The sequence below is a fragment of the Sturnira hondurensis genome, unplaced genomic scaffold (assembly GCF_014824575.4).
Source record: "Sturnira hondurensis isolate 20B ecotype Veracruz unplaced genomic scaffold, ASM1482457v3 Scaffold0013299, whole genome shotgun sequence".
Lineage (NCBI taxonomy): Eukaryota > Metazoa > Chordata > Mammalia > Chiroptera > Phyllostomidae > Sturnira > Sturnira hondurensis.
The window spans coordinates 10,313,471-10,332,792 of NW_028085930.1; the positions used below are offsets into that span (position 1 = coordinate 10,313,471).

Consider the following 19,322-nt stretch of genomic DNA (forward strand, 5'->3'; position numbering starts at 1 on the left):
TGACAACACTGGGGTTTGTACTTTATTGCCCAAATAATTAATAGAAGCTTCGCTTCCATTTTGCTTTTTCTTCGTTAAAGTGAGACACTGAAAATCAAGTCTGAGGGATTCACTTACTTGATTTTCATTAACGGAACTTTACCATCGTGTCCTTTCCTCGGCTCCGCCCGGCAGCACCTCCCCAGTGCCTTTCCCACCTTTCCCACAACAGCTGTGCCCTGGGCTTCAGCACATACAGAGCCAAACTGATCTATCGTTCTATTAACAAGAGGGAAGAACACTACGCTGCTTCCTTCCATAAAGTTTTCTGTAACGGTACTAGCTAATATTATAGGCTAGGTATTGGAGAATTACATTGCTTTGGACAGAGGACAAATCAAATTTAAATCCTGGAATTCAGCTTTATAATACAAATACAGATTCATTCATTTATAACTCAGTGAAATGTGAAAAAAAATCATTGTCAAAGGCCCCTTTGTGTATCAAGTTTAACCTTTAAAGAACGGAGCTATTTAATGTCCTTTGAAAAATTATTAAAAAGTAAGGTTTCCTAATAGATATGAGGATATATAGTGTTGCACACCACTTCTTCATTTTCAGCTGTTTCCTTGTGACGGACGGCATCCCCAGTGTACACACACTGTAGCTTAACAACGGAGGAGGCACAGACTACATGTTTATCGAGAAAAAGAATGGCTCAAATGAAAAGAACTCCTAAATTCCAGAGGAAGCAGGCATTCACCTCTGGCACTGCATTCCGCCCAGCAGCCCAGAGGCGCTCCCACGCCTTGCGGGGCGGCAGAAAGAAAAGCCATCATGACGTGAAGTTCTACCGTGGTTTAGTTTTGCTTCTTTGCAAGTCAAGATTCATAATTCATAGATATGAAGAAGTTGTAATGCTGTTACCCTTTTTTATAAACAAAAATGTACTAGTCAAATTCCCATATTGCCGGCTGTAAAATTTATATGCTGATAAAAGTACTAAGGAACTGCTGGAGCATTATCAAGAGAATACGGTTAATGCATCTTCATTACTACTAATAACCACGAAAATCATACAGATCAAGCTCATGCCGAGCCATTTTTCATCTGAATAGCTCTTAAAAGGGAATGAGCACTGTTTTCCTTTTTTGAATGTTTTTTTTTGTTTTTAACCAATTTCCCCCTCATTCACTACCCGTAGCTTCCAGAAGAATATATGGTTTCCAAAACAACTACCGATGGCAACTCTACTTATTTTCAGATATAAACAATGGTAAACTATGTACTTCTAGGAAAGGCGTGCTGTCCATAGTTTGTTTTTAAGGCACGGCAATTTTTAGGCCAAGTTAGTTAATACAGATCTTAAATATTACCAGTAGCATTCTCCACAAGAAATACTAAACAATTTGCAACAATTATCATTGCCTGTGATTTTACACTATTAAGCCACGTATGCTAAATTAATGACAATGCAGTTATCGGAGATCTGATGGACATTAAAGATTGAACTGGATTAAAGATAGAGTGTAATGTGTAAATAGAGCTGAGATGAACAGCAAAAGGATTTTGCAATTAAGACATGAGATCACAAACCTGATGAGTAACAAATTCCGTGTAATCAAAGCCTTTCATTCCTATTTTGTACCACATACTATTACTAAGTAAGTAGTACCATCAAGGAGAGATTGTCTTGAAACTGTGCCAACAACTTGTTTTGGGCATAACTTCATCTAGCAGCTTGGATCAGTAGCAAAAGGGCATTTTTCTGAAAATCCACGAACCCTTCAAAACACCTGTACTAGAACCCAACCTGGGTTTACTGCTGGGCTCCATTTGTTCAGTTTCTGAGACTTTAAAAAAAATCTCTGAAACTCCTGCTGCCTCTTCCTACCCTCTAACTACCCTCGATCTCTTGCAGCCCAACTTTCTAACCCACATTCTACTGAAAGAGCTTCTAGGGTCTCCAGTGCCCTTTTAATTGCCAGAGTTGAGAGCTCTTTTAATTCAACTTCTAAAACTGTCCGAAAGAGTCAAAGAACACATTATCGCATTACCACATCTGTAAAAATGCTCCACTACTTTTCTTCTCCCAATATCCAAATGTTGGCCACATACAAGTGGGGGACAGTGGCCGAGAGGTGTGTGTGCCATAGGCACAGCCAGAGGCACAGCCTCACGGCAACGCCGGCCTACCCAGAGGGCCACGGGCCTCCTCTCCTCCGACACCTTGTCACGACGTCACCAAAGGCCTACCGACAGCAGCTCCTTTCACCTACTGTGTCATTCCCAACCATGAAAACAAGTATAAGACATACCGATAAAGTAAAATGCAGAGCTTGAAGAGACAGAGCAAGCATCAGAGGTAGGGCTACAGCAGGGATGTTGGAATTATCAGACTACAAATTTAAAACAACTATGATTAAAATGCTAAGGGATCTAATGAATAGACAGCACGTATAGACAGATGGAAAATTTATGCAGAGAGAAGGAAATTCTAAGGGATAAAAGAAAAAAGGATAGAGCTAAAAAGATGGAAACAAATGAAGTATGTCTTTGGTGGGCTTATTAGTAGATTGGACATAGCTGAGGAAAGAATCTCTGAAGTTGAAGATATTTCAACAGAAACTCTCTAAACTGAAAAGCAAACAGAAAGAGACAGAACCCCCTCAGAAGAGAATATCCAGAAACTGTGGGGCAACTGTGATGGTGTAACATACCCATAAGGGGAATAAAAGAAGGAGAAGAAGAAATACATGAAACAATAATGACGGAGGATTTCCCCAAATTCATGTCAGACACCACGCCGCAGATCCAGGAAGCTCAGAGAACACCAAACAAGATAAATACCAGAATCACTATACTTAGTCATATAATTTTTAAGCTACAGAAAACCATAGAAAAAGAGATACAATCCTGAAAGCAGCCGGAGGGAAAAATCACCTTACCTATAGAAGAGTAAAGGTAAGAATCATATCCAGCTTCTCAGTAAACCATGCAGGCCAGAAGAGAGTGGCCCAGGGGAACATGTAAAGTGCTGAGAGATCAAAACCACCCCCTGGAGTTCTGTACCCCATGACACTATCCTTCAAAAGTAAACATAGTGCCAACACAGAGTAAACACACATCACCCTGTAGTAGTAAATATAACTGCGACTAAAAATAGTAGATGAGTGTCTACAGTGCAGGACGTAACCAACCGCACAACTACGGGAGATAGCTCTTGGGGACATTAACTTTCAGCAGAACTGAGTTTTGTGCTTGCAAAATGGAGCGGAACAGAGGAGAGGTATGCAGTTGAGCTGGAAGAGCAGCTGAAAAAAGCTGGGAGCAGTCCTCCAAAACGCTGAGGACTGCTCGGAGAGAAAGCAGTCCTTTTCTTGCCTGGCTTTACAAAATGAGACAAGTTGCACAAGCTGCAGAACATACCCAAAGACAGTTAAAAACCACGACACGGGGAATTCTTTCTAAAGATTTAAGAGGCTCTGTTTAAAATATAAGTGCTCCTTTGCTTAGTAGAGGTTGCAGAATCAATTCCAGACACAGGGCCCCTCATCCTGGCACAGGTGAGAGGCAGGGTTACAGGACAGTCCCCTGCCCCCTCTCAGGTGTACCACCTACTGTGTCAAATGACTTCCTACGCTCTCATTCAGGGCACTGTTGAGAAGACAGGACCACACAGGAGGCCTGAACACCAGTCTAGCCTTTGAGGAATGCTGACTCAGCCCCATCGCCAGACGTATGTTCATTTTTCTTCTGAGACCTTATTTTCTCATTTTTCCCTTTCCTTTCTGTCCTATCTCCTTTTCTTCTATCATTTTCTCACCTTGATCTACCTATACTTGATTCCAACATAAAAACATAAAACTTATTTTTAAATTATTCTCTGAAGTGCAAACGGTGGTTGGAAAAGTAAATTGATATACACATATAAAATAAATGTGTCCTTGGTTTTTGGATGGAAACAATATTCTCTTCACATTCCTGTATTTTTCAAAGTCTATGATAATGACCTAAATGGATGCTGGCTCATATTTATTTCTTTCATGCTTATAGACATCAGTCTTTTAATTGAAAATTTAAAAGAGTTGCCGAGGTTGTAACGTAGTACTTTTCAAGATGACTCTAACATCCGAGCTAACATTCAGGATGTATTTCTACTTACAAATTCTGTAAGTTGAAGGCTTCAAGTTCTATAAAATGAATTTTCCAATTTTCTTTAATTCTTTAACTTTAAAGTTGAGTGTAGCAAATTTGCATCATTGGAAGACATTTGTATCTAACTAACCTTTTTGCCATATTGTGAGGTTTCCATTATCTTAGAAAATGAACTCACACCATAGCTCAGGGACCTCTAGATTCTATAGGCTTTCTTAAAACTAAACGAAGAAAACTAGCTTGCTACTCCTTATTCCGCAGGAGTCTGACTTTCAAGTGCAATGGGCTATGACTACTCTGCACGTGGCAGGTAAGCTCCTGTCGATGTGAGGTGAAGCAAAGGAGTGGTGCTTGGTAGGGATAAAAGGCTGGCGCTGACGAGTGAGCATGTAACTCGACTGTGGGGCTTCCCTCATTGGCTCTGAACACAGTTTGTAACAGTGGTTACTGACACAGCAAGTAATAAGCAATTGTGCATTAATTAGGGTATATAAAATCATTGAATAAGCTCTCCAAGACATAGCTATAAAAGTCAACACTGAAGTTTCTAGCTCTATAGTGGTAGTCTTCAACTAGTTTATTTTCTGACCCAATGTATGACCCCTTCCATCAGTGACTGGTTCATAACCGTAGCGTTTTTAGAGGACAGGGATTCTCTGTCCTAGGGGGATACATCAGAATGAAAGAGGATATGATACAGAGATGCCCACCTATCGGGTAGTTTTGCCCTCTTCACCTCTCTTCCTTCACAAATGATCCTCACTTTGACGATCATTTTATATCTTCACAGATGGAGAGGACAACCGGAAACTGGTGCCTGGTTTCTCCTAGATGCTAGCCTTCTTCCTTTCCTGATTTCGATCTGCATCCTTTTGCCGTAATGCACTGTAACTATGACTGTAACAGCCTTTCTGTGTGTGTGAGCCCTAGCGAATCACTGAAGCTGAGGGTGGTCTTTGGGACCCTCAGCAGTGGAGAATAAGGATAGGTAAATATTTCCTAGACAGGAAAAAGAATGCACTAAACATAAAAAACCCCCGATAAAACGAACTTCATTGAAATAAACACTTTCTCTTCATCAAAAGACATCATTAAGAAAATGAATAGGCAAGCCACATGCTGGGGAATAATATTTGCAGTACATATATGTGGCAGACTCCTACCCAGAATATTTAAAGAATTCTTACAAATCAAGATTAAAGAGACAAACCCATTAAAAATAGGCAAAATATTTGAACAAACATTCACAAAAAGATACGCAAATCACCAACATGCTATGAGAAGATGCTCAACGTCATTAGTCATCAGGAAAATGAAGATCAAACCACAATGGGACACCATGCTCATATGAACTAGACTGGAGAAAATCAAACCGCCGACAACAGCAAATGTTGGCAAGGATGTAGAGCAATTAGAACCCTCACATATTCCAGAGGGGAGTGGAAAAGGTTAAGTACTTTTAAAAACAGTGTGGTCGTTTCTTTTAAAGTTAGGCACACATCTATCTGATAGAGCAATTTCATTTCTAAGTGTTTACTCAAGAGAAAGAAATATATTCACAAACGACAATAACACGAACAAACAACAACATCAAAACATCTGTGCAAGAATGTTCCAAGCAGCCTTATTTATAATACCCCAAATCTGGAAATAATCGAGTATCTATCAGCAGAGAAACAGATGAACAACCTGTGGTATATTCACAGAATGGAATGCAACTCAGTAATTTAAAAGGAGGAACCAGTGATACATAGTACATGCAACAACATGGATGAATTATAAAGACATTATGCTGAACAAAAAAAAAGCTAGACATGAAAGAGTGCATATTGTGTGGTCTCATTATGTGAAGCTCAAAAAAAGGCAAAGCTAATACATGGTAATAGGGTTGGAACCGACTGCAAAGGAGCACAAGGGAACTCTTGGTGAAATAAACAGTCACTCCAGATACATTTTTTGGATGGTGGTTATATGGGTATGTCCTAAAACACGCTGTCAAAACTCATCAGACCAAATGCTTAAGATAGGTGTATTATGCACAAAATATACATACATTTTTAAAAAGGAGAAAGATCTCTTTACTCTGGACTAGATAAGAGATAGTGTTACCATTTTACCTTACTGGTTGGACATTAACAAGTCTCTTTAATACAACAGTATGAGTACTTCAGATATAGATGTGCTTACAGTATCAACTCTTAGTTATTTGGCCATAAAATATTACAAAATTACATTTATATAAAAATCAGTGTCCTTTGAAATTCTGATTAGCTAATTAACTACTAATACTGCTAACCATGGATTTCTCAGCTTCATAGCTTTAGGAATATTATTAGCACTTTATTTCTCTACCGTATCTTAGTAATAAAACACTTCTGAAAAAAGGCAGTCATCATGTAAGTAAATATAATAAAGTTTAATGAAAAAATCTTGTTGGGCACATAAAATGATCAGACCATATAAAATGAAAGTTGTCCAGGAAAATTTTATTATGTCATTTTGATATTCAAAACTATACTTTTTTATTCAGTCATTAAACTAAGTACTCACTGAATACTATAAACAGTGCTATGTACTGTGCTAGGCCCTGGGCATACAAAGACTCTTCAGATCCAGTCTCTGACATTACTGTAAGTTATTCTACATTTAAAGCTAAAATCTTTGATTTATTTTATAATATTTGAATTTGTTCTCTGTGCCATGAAATAGCAATGAAACTCACATTCTATATAAGATTACAGCTGTTGGAAGACTCCTGGTGATTCCTGGGATCCCCCACTTTCTCTGGACAGTCTTGTTGAGCCAGGCCCTGAGAGGAGTACTCCTAAGCTGAGGCAGATCCTGATCCCAAAGGCCAAAGGAGAATTACTAGCCACCAGGTATTCTTGGGTTAAGAATAAACTGAACGCCACCAGTCCTTAGTCACATGCAACTCAGTGGAGGAATGTAAGAAGGACCTTTAGAACCCAGGGAACCCTCTTTGTTAGAATCTTCTTTCCCTGGAGCCTCGCTTCCTTTTGGATCTCTTGCAGAGGTCCTGACAAGGGGCCTTATGCAGAGGGCCTGCCTACCTGCTAGAATTGTCATCTGGAATCTTTCATCATTGATACCAATTAAGATGTAAGCTAAAGCTTTGACACGGAGCAGAGGAAAGCTGGGGATGATAGCCCAGAGATTGTTCCTGCTGATCTGCTGAGGGGAGAGATCAGGATCTAAGCTTGGGATCTTCCATCATTATCAAGGTTTTATTTAGTCAAATGACATTACCTAATTTGAGTGATATGAAATTGCTTAAGCAAGTCAAAAGAATAACTACTGTGGAGCTGTAAAAAGGCACCACTAGAGAAAGCAACGCATGTTCTTGAGGCTCAGCTGATAGCTAAGTGCCAGGGCTTCATGCCCTCTGCTGAGCACAAAGAATCACAGGTTGTGAGAAACTGTGTTGTGTCATTTGCAAAACAAAAAATCCAGGGGTGTTCTAGAATAAAGAAGGTATGTGATTCTACCCTTAATATGAAATTGCAGTATTTAAAAACTATTCTGTTCCACAACTACTCTATTGGGCATTTCAGTAGTCACAGATTCCCAAATAAATTAGATGGGTCTTTCTGAAGACTGGTCACAAATTAGATGCATTTATTTTTTTTATAGCAGCAATTTCTGGTTATTTAAGGACAGAATTGGAACAAGATTTGAGTGTTAAATTGTGGTTCTGAGCTCTAAAGTTGAATGAATAAGAAAATGTCAATTCCCATTTTTAAAAAGAAAATTTGCAAGTAAGTAAAATCAGAGCACAGTGAATATTACCCACTCACGTAATGGAAAATCTACCACTAAAATACCTAGGCACTTGCTTTTAAAGACTTAATTATAGCAATCCATGGTAAAGCAGAGAAATCAGGCTTCTTGATTTCTAGAGCTATTTTTATCCATGAGATCACACGTCATCTTTGCATCCTCGTCCTGTGTTTGGATAAGCAACACCAACAGAAGTCCATTGCCACAGATGGAGCAGGTATCAGCTCCCTGCTCCAGGTTTACCTGTCTCTCGTCTATCCTCTAGGTACAGATCCCTGTGGGAGGTCCCCTCACAGTATAGATACCCCCTCTGCACCACCCCCACTCCCCATCTTGCTGTTCAATGGCAGCTGCATTGTACTAACTTTTTAATAGACTCTAAACAGCAAAGAAAGTAGTTGCAAGGCTAATTATGGCTAAAGGGCCCCTGATAAGCTTCCAGGGAATAAGAGCTACATTGGAAGATTTCTTGGGCGAGATTATCAAGTAGGCCTCAATTTACACTTGCTCAACGGGTGACTAAGGGGATCCGAGCACCTTCACCAGTGCTAGCTTGCTCATTCATTCATTCATTCACTCATTCAACACCACTTTATTGAGGTTCAACTGACATCTGCAAAACTATCACCACCATCTATACCCATAAACATATCCATTACGTCCAGAGTTTCCTCCCACACTCTTTATTTTTTGTGATAACATTTAAAATAAGAGCTATCCTCTTAGGAATTTTTTAAGTATGGTATTATTAAATATTTCTGTACAGTAGATCTCTAGGAATTAATCACCTCTGGCTCATCTATTTTTAATTTGCTAATTTAAAAGGTGAAAATGGTACTTTATTGGTAATTTAATTTGCATTATTATGAGTTTGAACAGTCTTTTAAATGTTTACTTGCTGTTTCTAACTCTCTTTTTTCATCCAGTCCCTACTATATTCTAGGCACTATTTTAGGTGCCGGAGGTGTAAGAGTTAAAAGGCAAACACTTAGAGCTCATACTTCAGTGCAAGAAACATGACAAAAACAAACAAAAAACCCAACAATTTTTTTAAAAAGCTACACATACCATTACAAAAATAGTAAGAAAGTGCCCTGGCTGGTGTGGTTCAGTGAATTGAGCACCAGCCTGTGACCTAAAAGGTTGCTGGTTCAATTCCCAGTCAGGGCACACACCTGTGTGAGTGTGTGTGAGCGCATGTGTGAGATTGAGGTTTCTCTTGCTTATCAATATTTTTCTCTCTTTCTCTCACCTCTCCCCTCTCTCTGAAAATAAATAAATAAAAATTTTAAAGTAAGTAATAAAGCAAAGCAAAGCGACTGAGGAAAGGGGTCCACTATTTTAAAGATTTTATTTACTTATTTTTAGAGAGAGGGGAAAGGAGGGAGAGGGGGAGAGAAACACCAGTGTGTGGTTGCTGCTTACATGGCTCCCACCGGGGACCTGGCCCGCAACCCAGACATTTGCCCTGACTGGGAACCGAACTGGTAACCCTTTGGTTCCCAGCCCGTGCTCAGTCCACTGAGCCACACCAGCCAGGGCAGGGGTCTATTATTTTATTTATTTATTTATTTATTTAAATATATTTTTAAATATTTTATTTATTTATCTTTAGAGATGAAGGGAAGGAGAGAAGGAGAGAAATATCAATGTATGGTTGCCCCTCGTGAGTCCCAGCAGGAACTGGCCTGCAACCTAGGCATGTGTCCTGACTGGGAATCAAACTGCGATCGTGTGGTTCGCAAGCCCGTGCTCAATCCACTGAGCCACACCAACCAGGGCAGGGGTCTATTATTTTAGACAGAGTAGTCAAAGAGAGGTTTTATGAAGAGGTGACATTTGAACAGAGACTGAATGGTACATGTGCTATTTGCATTCTAGGGGGAGGATCCAAGCATAGGGGAAAGCAAGCCCAAAGCTCCTGAAGTGGGAACGCGTTTTCATGCTTGAGGAGTAGTAAGCAGGCCAGTGTGTCTGCGGGCCAATGAACAACAGGGAAGGGCGGTGGTAGCAAATGGGGTTGGAGAGCTAGCAGGAGGCTGAATCATCAGAGGCCACTGAAAGGCTCTGAATTTTGTGCCAAGTGCTCTGGGAAGTCACTGAGGGGCTTGAGTGGAGTGTTAGGATCGGACTTACATTAATGTGGCTACTGTGTGGAAGGAGGAGGCGAGGAGATGCAGGAAGACGAGTTAAGAGAAAAGCAAAGGTGTGGTGACTCAGTATTAGCAGTGTTTACAGAGAAGAGTGACTTGTTTCAGGACATGTTTTGAAGAGGACTTCCTGATGGACTTGATGTGTGATGTGAGAGAAAGAGGGGAGTCAGGGGCAATTCTAAGACCTGATTAACTGGGTGGTGCTATTTATTGTGATGGAGAAATACTTCAGGAGTAACAGGTTTGTGGAGTCAGAATCAAGAGTTTTGTTTAAGGAAACACTAAATTTGAGATGCACAAAGGACATCCAAAGGGTTTACCGAGTAAGCAGTAGTGTATATGAGTCCAGAGTTCAAGGGCAGAGGCCAAACTAAGAGGTAAATGAAGAAGTCTTCAGTCATAAATGGTACTGAAAGCCACGGACCTGGGGTGAGATCCCCTAAGGACGGAGGACGAAGCGAGGAGGACTAGAGGGGGTTTCCTCCTCTTTAGGCTGGATCCCATACGGGGCAGGATGGCCACTGAGACAGGAGCTTGTGGCTCTCACTCAACTGCCAAGTCCTTTATACGCTAATGATACTGTATTTTGCCTGTTGCTTCTAACACAAACATTTCCCCAATTTTCTGTTTTTGTTTGATTCAGTTTATTTTACTTCTGACATAGCTACTTGAAAATAGTTGTATAGTAAAATCCACCAGTCATTCCCGTGTGGCTTCTTCCATTACTTTTAAGGTTAAAAAGCCTTGTAATAACTAGAGGTCACACAGCCAGTTGTATTCTATTTCTGTGTTTGCTTGTTTGAATGCACTTTGATTCACTGAGAATTTATTTTAGTATGCGGTAAGGTTATAAGTTGATACAACTTTAAAAGATTTATCAAGTTTCCCAGCACCATTTATTAACTCTTCCCTGGCTCACTGGTCTGTGACATCTTCACACAGTATGTTTCATTTGGTTCAATTTCAATTTTAAGCCTTGAAATTACAACAGAGATGATGAAAAACCTCCTTTCCAATTGTCAAAATAATATACTTTGTATAAGAACCTCAATGTGCTTACAAGAAAATATATAAAACAAAATCAACATTTTTCAGAAGAAAAATACAGGGATGAAAAGCTAAATAAAAGAAAGATAAAATGTGAAGGGGAGAAAAGGAAGGGCACAGTCCATTTCCTTTCTTGAAAAGAAAAGTATATGTTGAAACATGTAAACAGAGACATACAACAATATTCGTCAAGTACCTGCCCAAGGCCCCCTAGGTATCACCTAGGGGCCACGAGTGATTTGTAAGACAGGGGTGAGGTTTCAGTGGGGAAGTTGGGGAGACAGATGACACGTAGACAAATGCATACAACCAGTTGGAAATGAATGCTATGAGGAAAACAAGACTGGGCAATGGGCAGAGAGAGAGAATTGAGGAGGAAAAGAACATGGAGAGGTTAAGAGCAGCTCTCTGACACGACTGTTGGGGCTGAGCCCTACGTGAAGAGGCCAGGAAGACGACCGGAGGGTTGCTGCAGGAAGGGGGGAAAGTCAAGTGCACAGGTCCGGAGCAAAGCACAGCCTGGGAGTAAGGAGGGGAGAGCAGAAAGAGGTAAGGTCAAAGAGAGAAGGGGCGGAGGAAGATGGGGTCACCCGTGGTAATAGGAAGCCTTTGTGGGCAGGGATTAAGTGGGACGCATTGTATAATCTGCTGTAAATGCAGAGTTCTTTGGCTGTTGTGTGAAAGCTAATCTGGGGCAGGGTAGAGAAGACAGGCAAGAGAGGAAGGGACTTCAGTTAGAAAGATTTTGTATAAACTAAGTGCCTAAAATGCCTCGTTATTTTACACAAGACAAAATGAAACACCTGACATATCAGGGAGCAAATACAAGTGACTAGACTGTAAGATTCCTGAGGGCAGGGGTTTTGGCTGGTTCGTTCACTGTGTGTCTCCAAGTGTCTCCAATGAGTAGTACAACGAGAGTCTGGCACTCATTAAAAATTTGTTAAATACAATCAACAAAGTGACTAAAGGGAATAGCCCTCTATTTGCCAAACAAGAATCAGATGAAATGAACATCAGAAAAGCGCCTCTGAGAAGACTCCTGGGCCATAAAACTGGTCTCCTAATTACACTGTGCATCACAGTATGAGGCAGATTTCAATCAAGAATGGGTAATTTAAAATAACATTACACTGAAACACAGTTCGAAATACAGGTTTACTGCTAATACTTAATTCTAAACATTGTACTAACATGTTTACTTAATTTTTGCCACTGTGGGGAAAAGAGGACAGTATCACAAAAGTTGGGGCTTGGGAAAGTTAGCTTAAAATCATAAATAAGTACATGTGTTAGAAATCTGACTCCAAAGTTTTTGTCTTTTTCAATCCAAGTTAAATATTCTCTGCCCTCATTAGTTGTGGTTTTTAAAAATAATACTCCCGTCTCTTCCTCTGTTTTATAGACAAAAATACAAGTTCAGATTTAGCCACCTTGTTGTAAACTTCTCATCCCTTAGATGAGGAGTTTCTATGAGGCAAGAAGTACGTGCTCTTTCTAACTCCCGGGAGTTGGAGCAGAACACACTGTGTGCGCGTACTCTGTAAATGTACATGGAAGTTGCTCAATTCCAACTGAAGAAAAGCTAGCACAAAGGCAAGATACTTAAGGAAGAAAATGCGGACAACTTGGCAGCATTTATCATTACTAACATTTTAGGTTCCTAGAGTAAACTTTGAAATTACATTCTAATTTGAGATGGTTCTGGTTTGACAAGTTAACTCTTGAGACATCTGAGTACAGTATTATGAAAGAACAAAACTGTTCATCAACCCTTTATGCCAAAGTGAATTTCTTTTAAAAGTAGGATTTTAATGTTCTTTAATTCCTACAGTGACCCTTAAAGTTTCTGTGTATGCAATCACAAAGGCACACACAAGATGCATTTATAAGCTTATTGTGTAGTTCTAAAGACAGTTGGGAAAATCAATTTTAATTTTGTTACTGAAATAATTTAAAAATATGTTATAGAACTGCCTCTTTTCAATCAACAGCAAGGATCTAGAAAGAGATTACACAAGCAGGCACACTTTATTTAGGTTTATTAACGTTCGCAACATAAAGTTGCCTGACTTCAAATTATAAAAGTACTCTTACTTAATTTTTTGTCTCACTACTGACATCAATGTATACCATTTTCTTATGCCTTTAAAAAAAAACTTGGATAAAAGTACTTGGATGATTTATGTCACAAAGATTCATGATATTCATTAACCACTGACATGCTAAAAACTGGGAAATTCTTTTCAGCAGATGTGCGCTATTTCCTGATGATCTGAGAATGCAGTTGTGATTCACACCCTTCCCTGGTGAGGAGGACTCACCGGCTCTTGTCCATGAGGTCTGCGCCTCTCGCTTTGTAATAATCCAAATTCGGATGGAATTGGTAAGTCACTGGTCTCGGATTTCTCTGTAAAAGAAAGAATTAAAATGTATAAAACTATTTATATTATACGTTAGCATACAAACGACAAAATGATTTTGATATTCTTTCAGAAAAAATACATAAAATAAAGAAGTTTAATAAGTAGTATGCTTGGATTTTGCTTGTATTGTTGAAGTTTTGTAACAGATAGTCCTGACTAAAGACTGAAATTCTTTTAATACCTTTTTCTTTTACTTATCTCATAGTCCATATTGATTTATTTTTGTCATTAAATTTATTTTTTGATGATTTTGATCACTTTTAATGCGACTTTCCAAAATACAGTAAGATAAAAATCACAACAAAACCGAGAAATGATGAGATTTCAGGGGAGCGCCATCTATGCTAATGGACCAGGAGATACAAAGTGTCAAGAACTCTGCATTTTGGAGGAAGAGTAAGAGAAATCTGTCTGTTTCTGATACAGAGAATGCTACCTATGCCCACTAGATGGCACACCGAGTCTTTCTTCTCCTGAAATGAGTAAATTATTTCAAGAATTCAGCAACTCTTTTCAAGTTAGTGATTTCTATGTCATCTATTCTTTTTACATACTAGTTTAATAAGTGCCCAAGTAGTGAAAATATTAGCAGGGTATCAGCACAGTACAAAAGCAAATTGACCAAAACACACATTTTCATAAAAGGAGCAACACACTGTCCTTTCTCATATTTAAAATTATTTATAAACACTGCAGAAATGTCCTTGAATCATAGGTCAGGTGTGTCTAAAATGCTATTAATGTAATGTGTCTATTTATTTAAATGTATGAAGTTTCTCATAGACCAAAAAATTAACCTAGTTTATAAAAATGTAATATGTTAATAATGCACTACTCAAATGAATACCGTCATTTCTAAAATGTTAAATTACATCTATTTTTATTTAAAAATTTAAAAAACTTATGTGTTCCAATGTTCCCCTGAGCACATAATTAGGACTTTGAACCAGGACATGCCCTGTCCTTTAAAAGACCCATCTACACATAAGAAAGGCTGCATTTTATCTTAACGGAAAATCACCAATATGTTTTCGTATCAGTCCTTGGAGACATAGACCTAAGGCACTGATACACTTGCATGCAGGCGGGGGTATATAATTGCTAAGGTTAAATAGTTGGAAATTCATCAAGCTAACAAGCTGCATCTTAATGGCCGTGATGGACCTTTTCTTTTCCTGCTGAAAGAGGATATTTACACAGCTCAACCCTTTCATATCTCTTCCAAGTCAGCCCTAATCATCCAACAAAAATGACAATCCCTTGATTTAGCTCCCGCTACTACTCCACTGGTTTGGTATTCAACACACAGTTTTAAAATAATCAAATCTGAATTGCCTTGATGAAGATAACTGATGCTTCCATGACTACCATACTATTAAGTCTAACAGTGCAACTTTTCTCTCTCGAGGAATTAGATCGGTTTCCCTGTGGTAGCTGATGACAACCTGGACTCAGTTCAGTGGGAAAATCAAACAGAGGTTACAGCCACTGGCAGATTGTCAGTGCGTCGTGGTTTATTTAAAAAAATTAACTCCCCAGGACCATCCCTCAGGACTAATTTTGTCCTTTATTCTCAGTACCTGGAAATACATTTTGTTTTTGTTAATACAAAGGACTTTTGTCCTCTGACTTCCAACAAACTAATAAAGGATTACGTTACCTTTTGCTAGAAAACAATGAAAGAGGGGACAGTTCCAAGCAATTTTGTGAAACATCTTTATAAAGAAATGACAAGCAATTCAAGATGGAAGTGCTGATCTATCTAAGCACTTAAAGCCATTATTAGGAATAATGATCTAACTTGAACATATGAATGAGGCTCAAGTATTGCTTTCACTGAGGCCTATTTAAATTCCTGGGAGACTTACTAGTATCAAAGGAAGATGCAGTTTAAAGTACCACTATGCTGGGACTTAAAAAAAAAGAATGAAAAGAGAATGTTGAAAACCAGCATTTGAAATGTGAGAAAATAAAATCAGAGGTTCTAGTTAAAAGCTATTCAGCAGGGTTTCCTGTCTGCGAGGACGATCCTGCGACTGGAACATTAGCAGTGCAGACACGCGGATGGCCTGGGCAGTGCAGGCACACGGATGGCCTGGGCAGTGCACACACGCGGATGGCCTGGGCTAGCACTCACTGTCCAGAGGAAACACAGGGTGTGTCAGGAACGAAAGCTTCATTTGTACTTTAAATTTTTCCTAGTAACCACGTTACAAAAAGAAAAAAACAGTGAAATTAAATGTAACAGTATATTTAGTTACTTCAGTATAATAAAAATATTGTCATTTTAACATGTAATCAATATAAAAATTATTGACTTGATATTTCACATTCTTTCTTTTGTACAAAAAAAGCCTTTGAAATCCAGTGTATATTTTAAACCTATAGCACATTTCATTTGGGGCCAGTTGCCCTTTAAATGCTCAGTTGCTACATGTGGCTTGTGGCTTGTATGGGCTGCACAGAACTAAGTATCTGGCATATATGTTAACCAGTGTGTAGCTAGCTAAAAAAATCAATATATATATATAGAGAGAGACATGAATGAAAAGGGCACAAACACTTTTATATACTAACATTCAGGACTGACAGTTCTTCAATGTATCATAATTCTTCTCTTTTAATTAAATTGGTTGTATCTCTTCTAAATTAAGGTCTTAAAAAGTCAAGAAAATTTGGAACAATATCTTCTTACACAACTATGTACCAAAATAAAAGTGGTACCTTTGGGGAATGAGATTAAATGAGCAGACTTCTAAAACTTTATGCACCTGGAACATTTTAAAAGTAAAGAGAAACTTGGTTTTATTACTTAAAATAATATTTTTCAAATAAAATTTTAATTGTTTTTATAATCACTGAAGACATGCTTTTTGATTTTAGAGAGGGGAGAAGGGAAGGAAGGAGAGAGGGAGAGAAACATAAACTGGGTGCCTCTCATACACTCCGGACCAGGGACTGACCCTGCAACTTAGCCATGTGCCCTGACCAGGAATCAAACTTGCAACCTTTCCATGTATAGGATGACTCTCCAGCCAACTGAGCCACACCAGCCAGGATTCCAAACAAAATTCTGTAGAAGTATAACAGTTCCAATTTTTAATGTTTAAAGACCTGGAATTCCCTCTAACATAGAGAGGCCACTAGAATTTTGCATAGTTGAAGCTTTGTATGTAAGAAAGACCAGGCTACATAACAGCTGTAATTTCTCCTTGGGCAGAGCATGTGATGTCTACAACTTTAATGTTATGTCTTTGCTTAGATTGGAACAATCAGTACTTAATTTAAACCCATTGTCACACAGTCATGATTCCAACTGTTATAAGTTTTTCCAATCCAATGCCCATTAAAAAAAGCTTTTTTGGGGGTGGTGGTGTTTTTCTTTGATAGGAAGATAGCAAAATGGTAATCATATCTTAACTCACATTGGTCTGTGTGCAGAGGGATACCAATTATGTTCCATGACCTGGGGAGTCTGTGTCACTCGACGTGAAGATACTGAAATCACAGACCCAGTCTACCTTGGTTGACCATTCCTTTCCTAGACCACCCAGATGGCCTTGAAATAAGTCTACAAGATTGTTAACTTCCCAAGTACCATTCAATTCTTCTTTGTTAACAAACTGGGGGAGCTCTTCTTAAAGCTTCATATTCACCCTTTTTCATGGTAGTATAAGAAGAATGCTGAAATGTCCACCCTTGGCACAGACAGGCAAGTTTTGGGGAAGCAATTTAAAGCTCCGTGGACAAAATGATTTACAGAAGCAGAATAGACAGTGGTAGAAACAAGTGACTCAGAGGGAACTATACGGAAAAACCAAACCAAATCAGACCTATGCTGTACTTCTGAATTTCCAAAACACTTTTGTAAATTTGGCATCATCACAAAATCAATTTGCAAACAGTACTCCATACCAACAATCTACAGAAGGGATAAAACGAGTTGGCATCTATCTAATCTTGCTGTTATAGTTCACGTTCTTCACTTCTCGGTCCACGTTATGAGAGTAAGCTTGTTCCTTACTGTAATTTCAGGTGAAACAAACACCCCGCCCCTTACTGAGTTCGACCTCGGACGGTGGACAAGTCCTCTCAGCTCTGTCTCACTGGAAGTCTACAGACCAGCCCATAACCCTCTCCCCTTTGCCACCCTCACCCCGTGGTCCCACGGTATTTTAGGTGCAGGCTCAGTTCGCTGCAGTAGTATACAAAGTTAGTCGCTCATCCACACTAGCTACAACTAACTACAAGATGCTACAAGAAGTACAATTAACCAGAATATGGCGTGCGACAAGTTTCCTTGTTTGGAGCCTGGTGAAATCAAACTTATCCAACAAAGGTCATTGTAAACAGTACTTTCTAAATTGATTAGATTGATCCCCTAACCCCTAACCCTCACTTACAGATGATTACCTCCTTTTGAGTGGTTACACGGAAACTCCAGAATAAAAGATACTAAAGTACTTATCCTGTTTTGAACAGCACAGTGCCTTTCGGAGGGCTGTTTATAAACACAGAACTGAAAAGAGCCAAAGAAAAGCAGATCCAGTGATCCCTGTTCTAATTTATGAATGTACCAGAAGGAGATAAGGAGGAGTTCAAATTATATGATAAAAACAAAGAGACCAGGATAAACATAACAACTCATCTGCTTTAAAGGGCCAGGACGCCTAGTGGGGAAGGCAGGACGGTGAACCTCCTGCTCCCACTACTCACTGATGAGCCACAGTGAGGAGTCAGCTCCATTCCCAGCTTTAGTTTCCTTGTATGCAAAACTGCAGTGAGGATTAGATGAGACAATGGACATTGAGGGTCCAGCACAGTGCTGGGCACAGGATAAAAACGCCGTGTGATGGCAGCTAAGATTGCCATCTGATGGCCCTGGGCACCCACAAACAGACTTTTAATTTGAGAGCAGATTTCATAGCTTCATCATTTAAAATCCATGATAACAAACAGGAAGAGAAAGTGATGTTTCATACTTCCAACGATCATATTTAAATTTAGGGGACATTCTTCTAAAGGATTCATTTTTAAGAAGCAAAAACATGTATTTAGGAAAATACATATTACACACACTAGATCTCCTATGTGGAAAGAAAGGCTGTCTTCTTTCTGAAGCGTATATACATTTATGACTTTTGAAGAAATTGTAAAACCATACTGTACCATTCATGCAGGTTTGCCAGCTTGTGATTACAATAATTAAAGTGATTTCCTGCAATATGTCTAAATTATTATCATTTTTGTAGTTTACTGGTCACGATTTTTACATTAAATTAAGCTGATACAGTTCCTATAGCGCTTGTTTAATAGCCAAGGTTGATTTAGATTTACGATACCATGCATGTTTGGAATGAAGAAAATAACATATTTGACAAATAAAGAATTACTTAGTTTTCTTTCCCCTAATACTTTGCTACCAACCCTTCATTTTTAGCAGGCTGGACTAGAAGAGGGGAAAAAGGAAGGCTCTGAAGGAAGAGCAGCACTGTGAAAACATGTCGAATGTTTCTCTTTGATGAAAAATGAGATTCTTATTTTAGTGAATATGTTATTGCCTCAATGCTGGGGGAAAAGCAACCGTCATTAGAAAAACGAATTGCTCAGCTGTTATAAGCAAAAAGCTCTGGGGGAATTTCTCAGGACCCCAAAGGCAAAGCATTACAGGGTTATGCAAACATATGTTGCAGGTGTTTTAGGGGAGACAGGTGGGCAAACCTCCGCCACGGAAGAGGAGTTAGTTTAATGCGCTGTAACG

The 19,322-nt window shown here is 39.1% G+C and overlaps 1 protein-coding gene across 4 annotated transcripts in view; it reads right to left on the reverse strand.

The window, feature by feature from the left end:
- Window positions 1-19,322, reverse strand: part of TBC1D5 (TBC1 domain family member 5) — a 476,007-nt gene that overhangs the window by 66,798 nt on the left and 389,887 nt on the right. For all 4 annotated transcript variants that reach the window (XM_037061363.1, XM_037061360.1, XM_037061361.1 and 1 more), the window contains one exon: window positions 13,460-13,545. In XM_037061363.1, coding sequence (XP_036917258.1) covers window positions 13,460-13,545 — 86 coding nt within the window. The remainder of the gene's footprint in view (window positions 1-13,459; window positions 13,546-19,322) is intronic.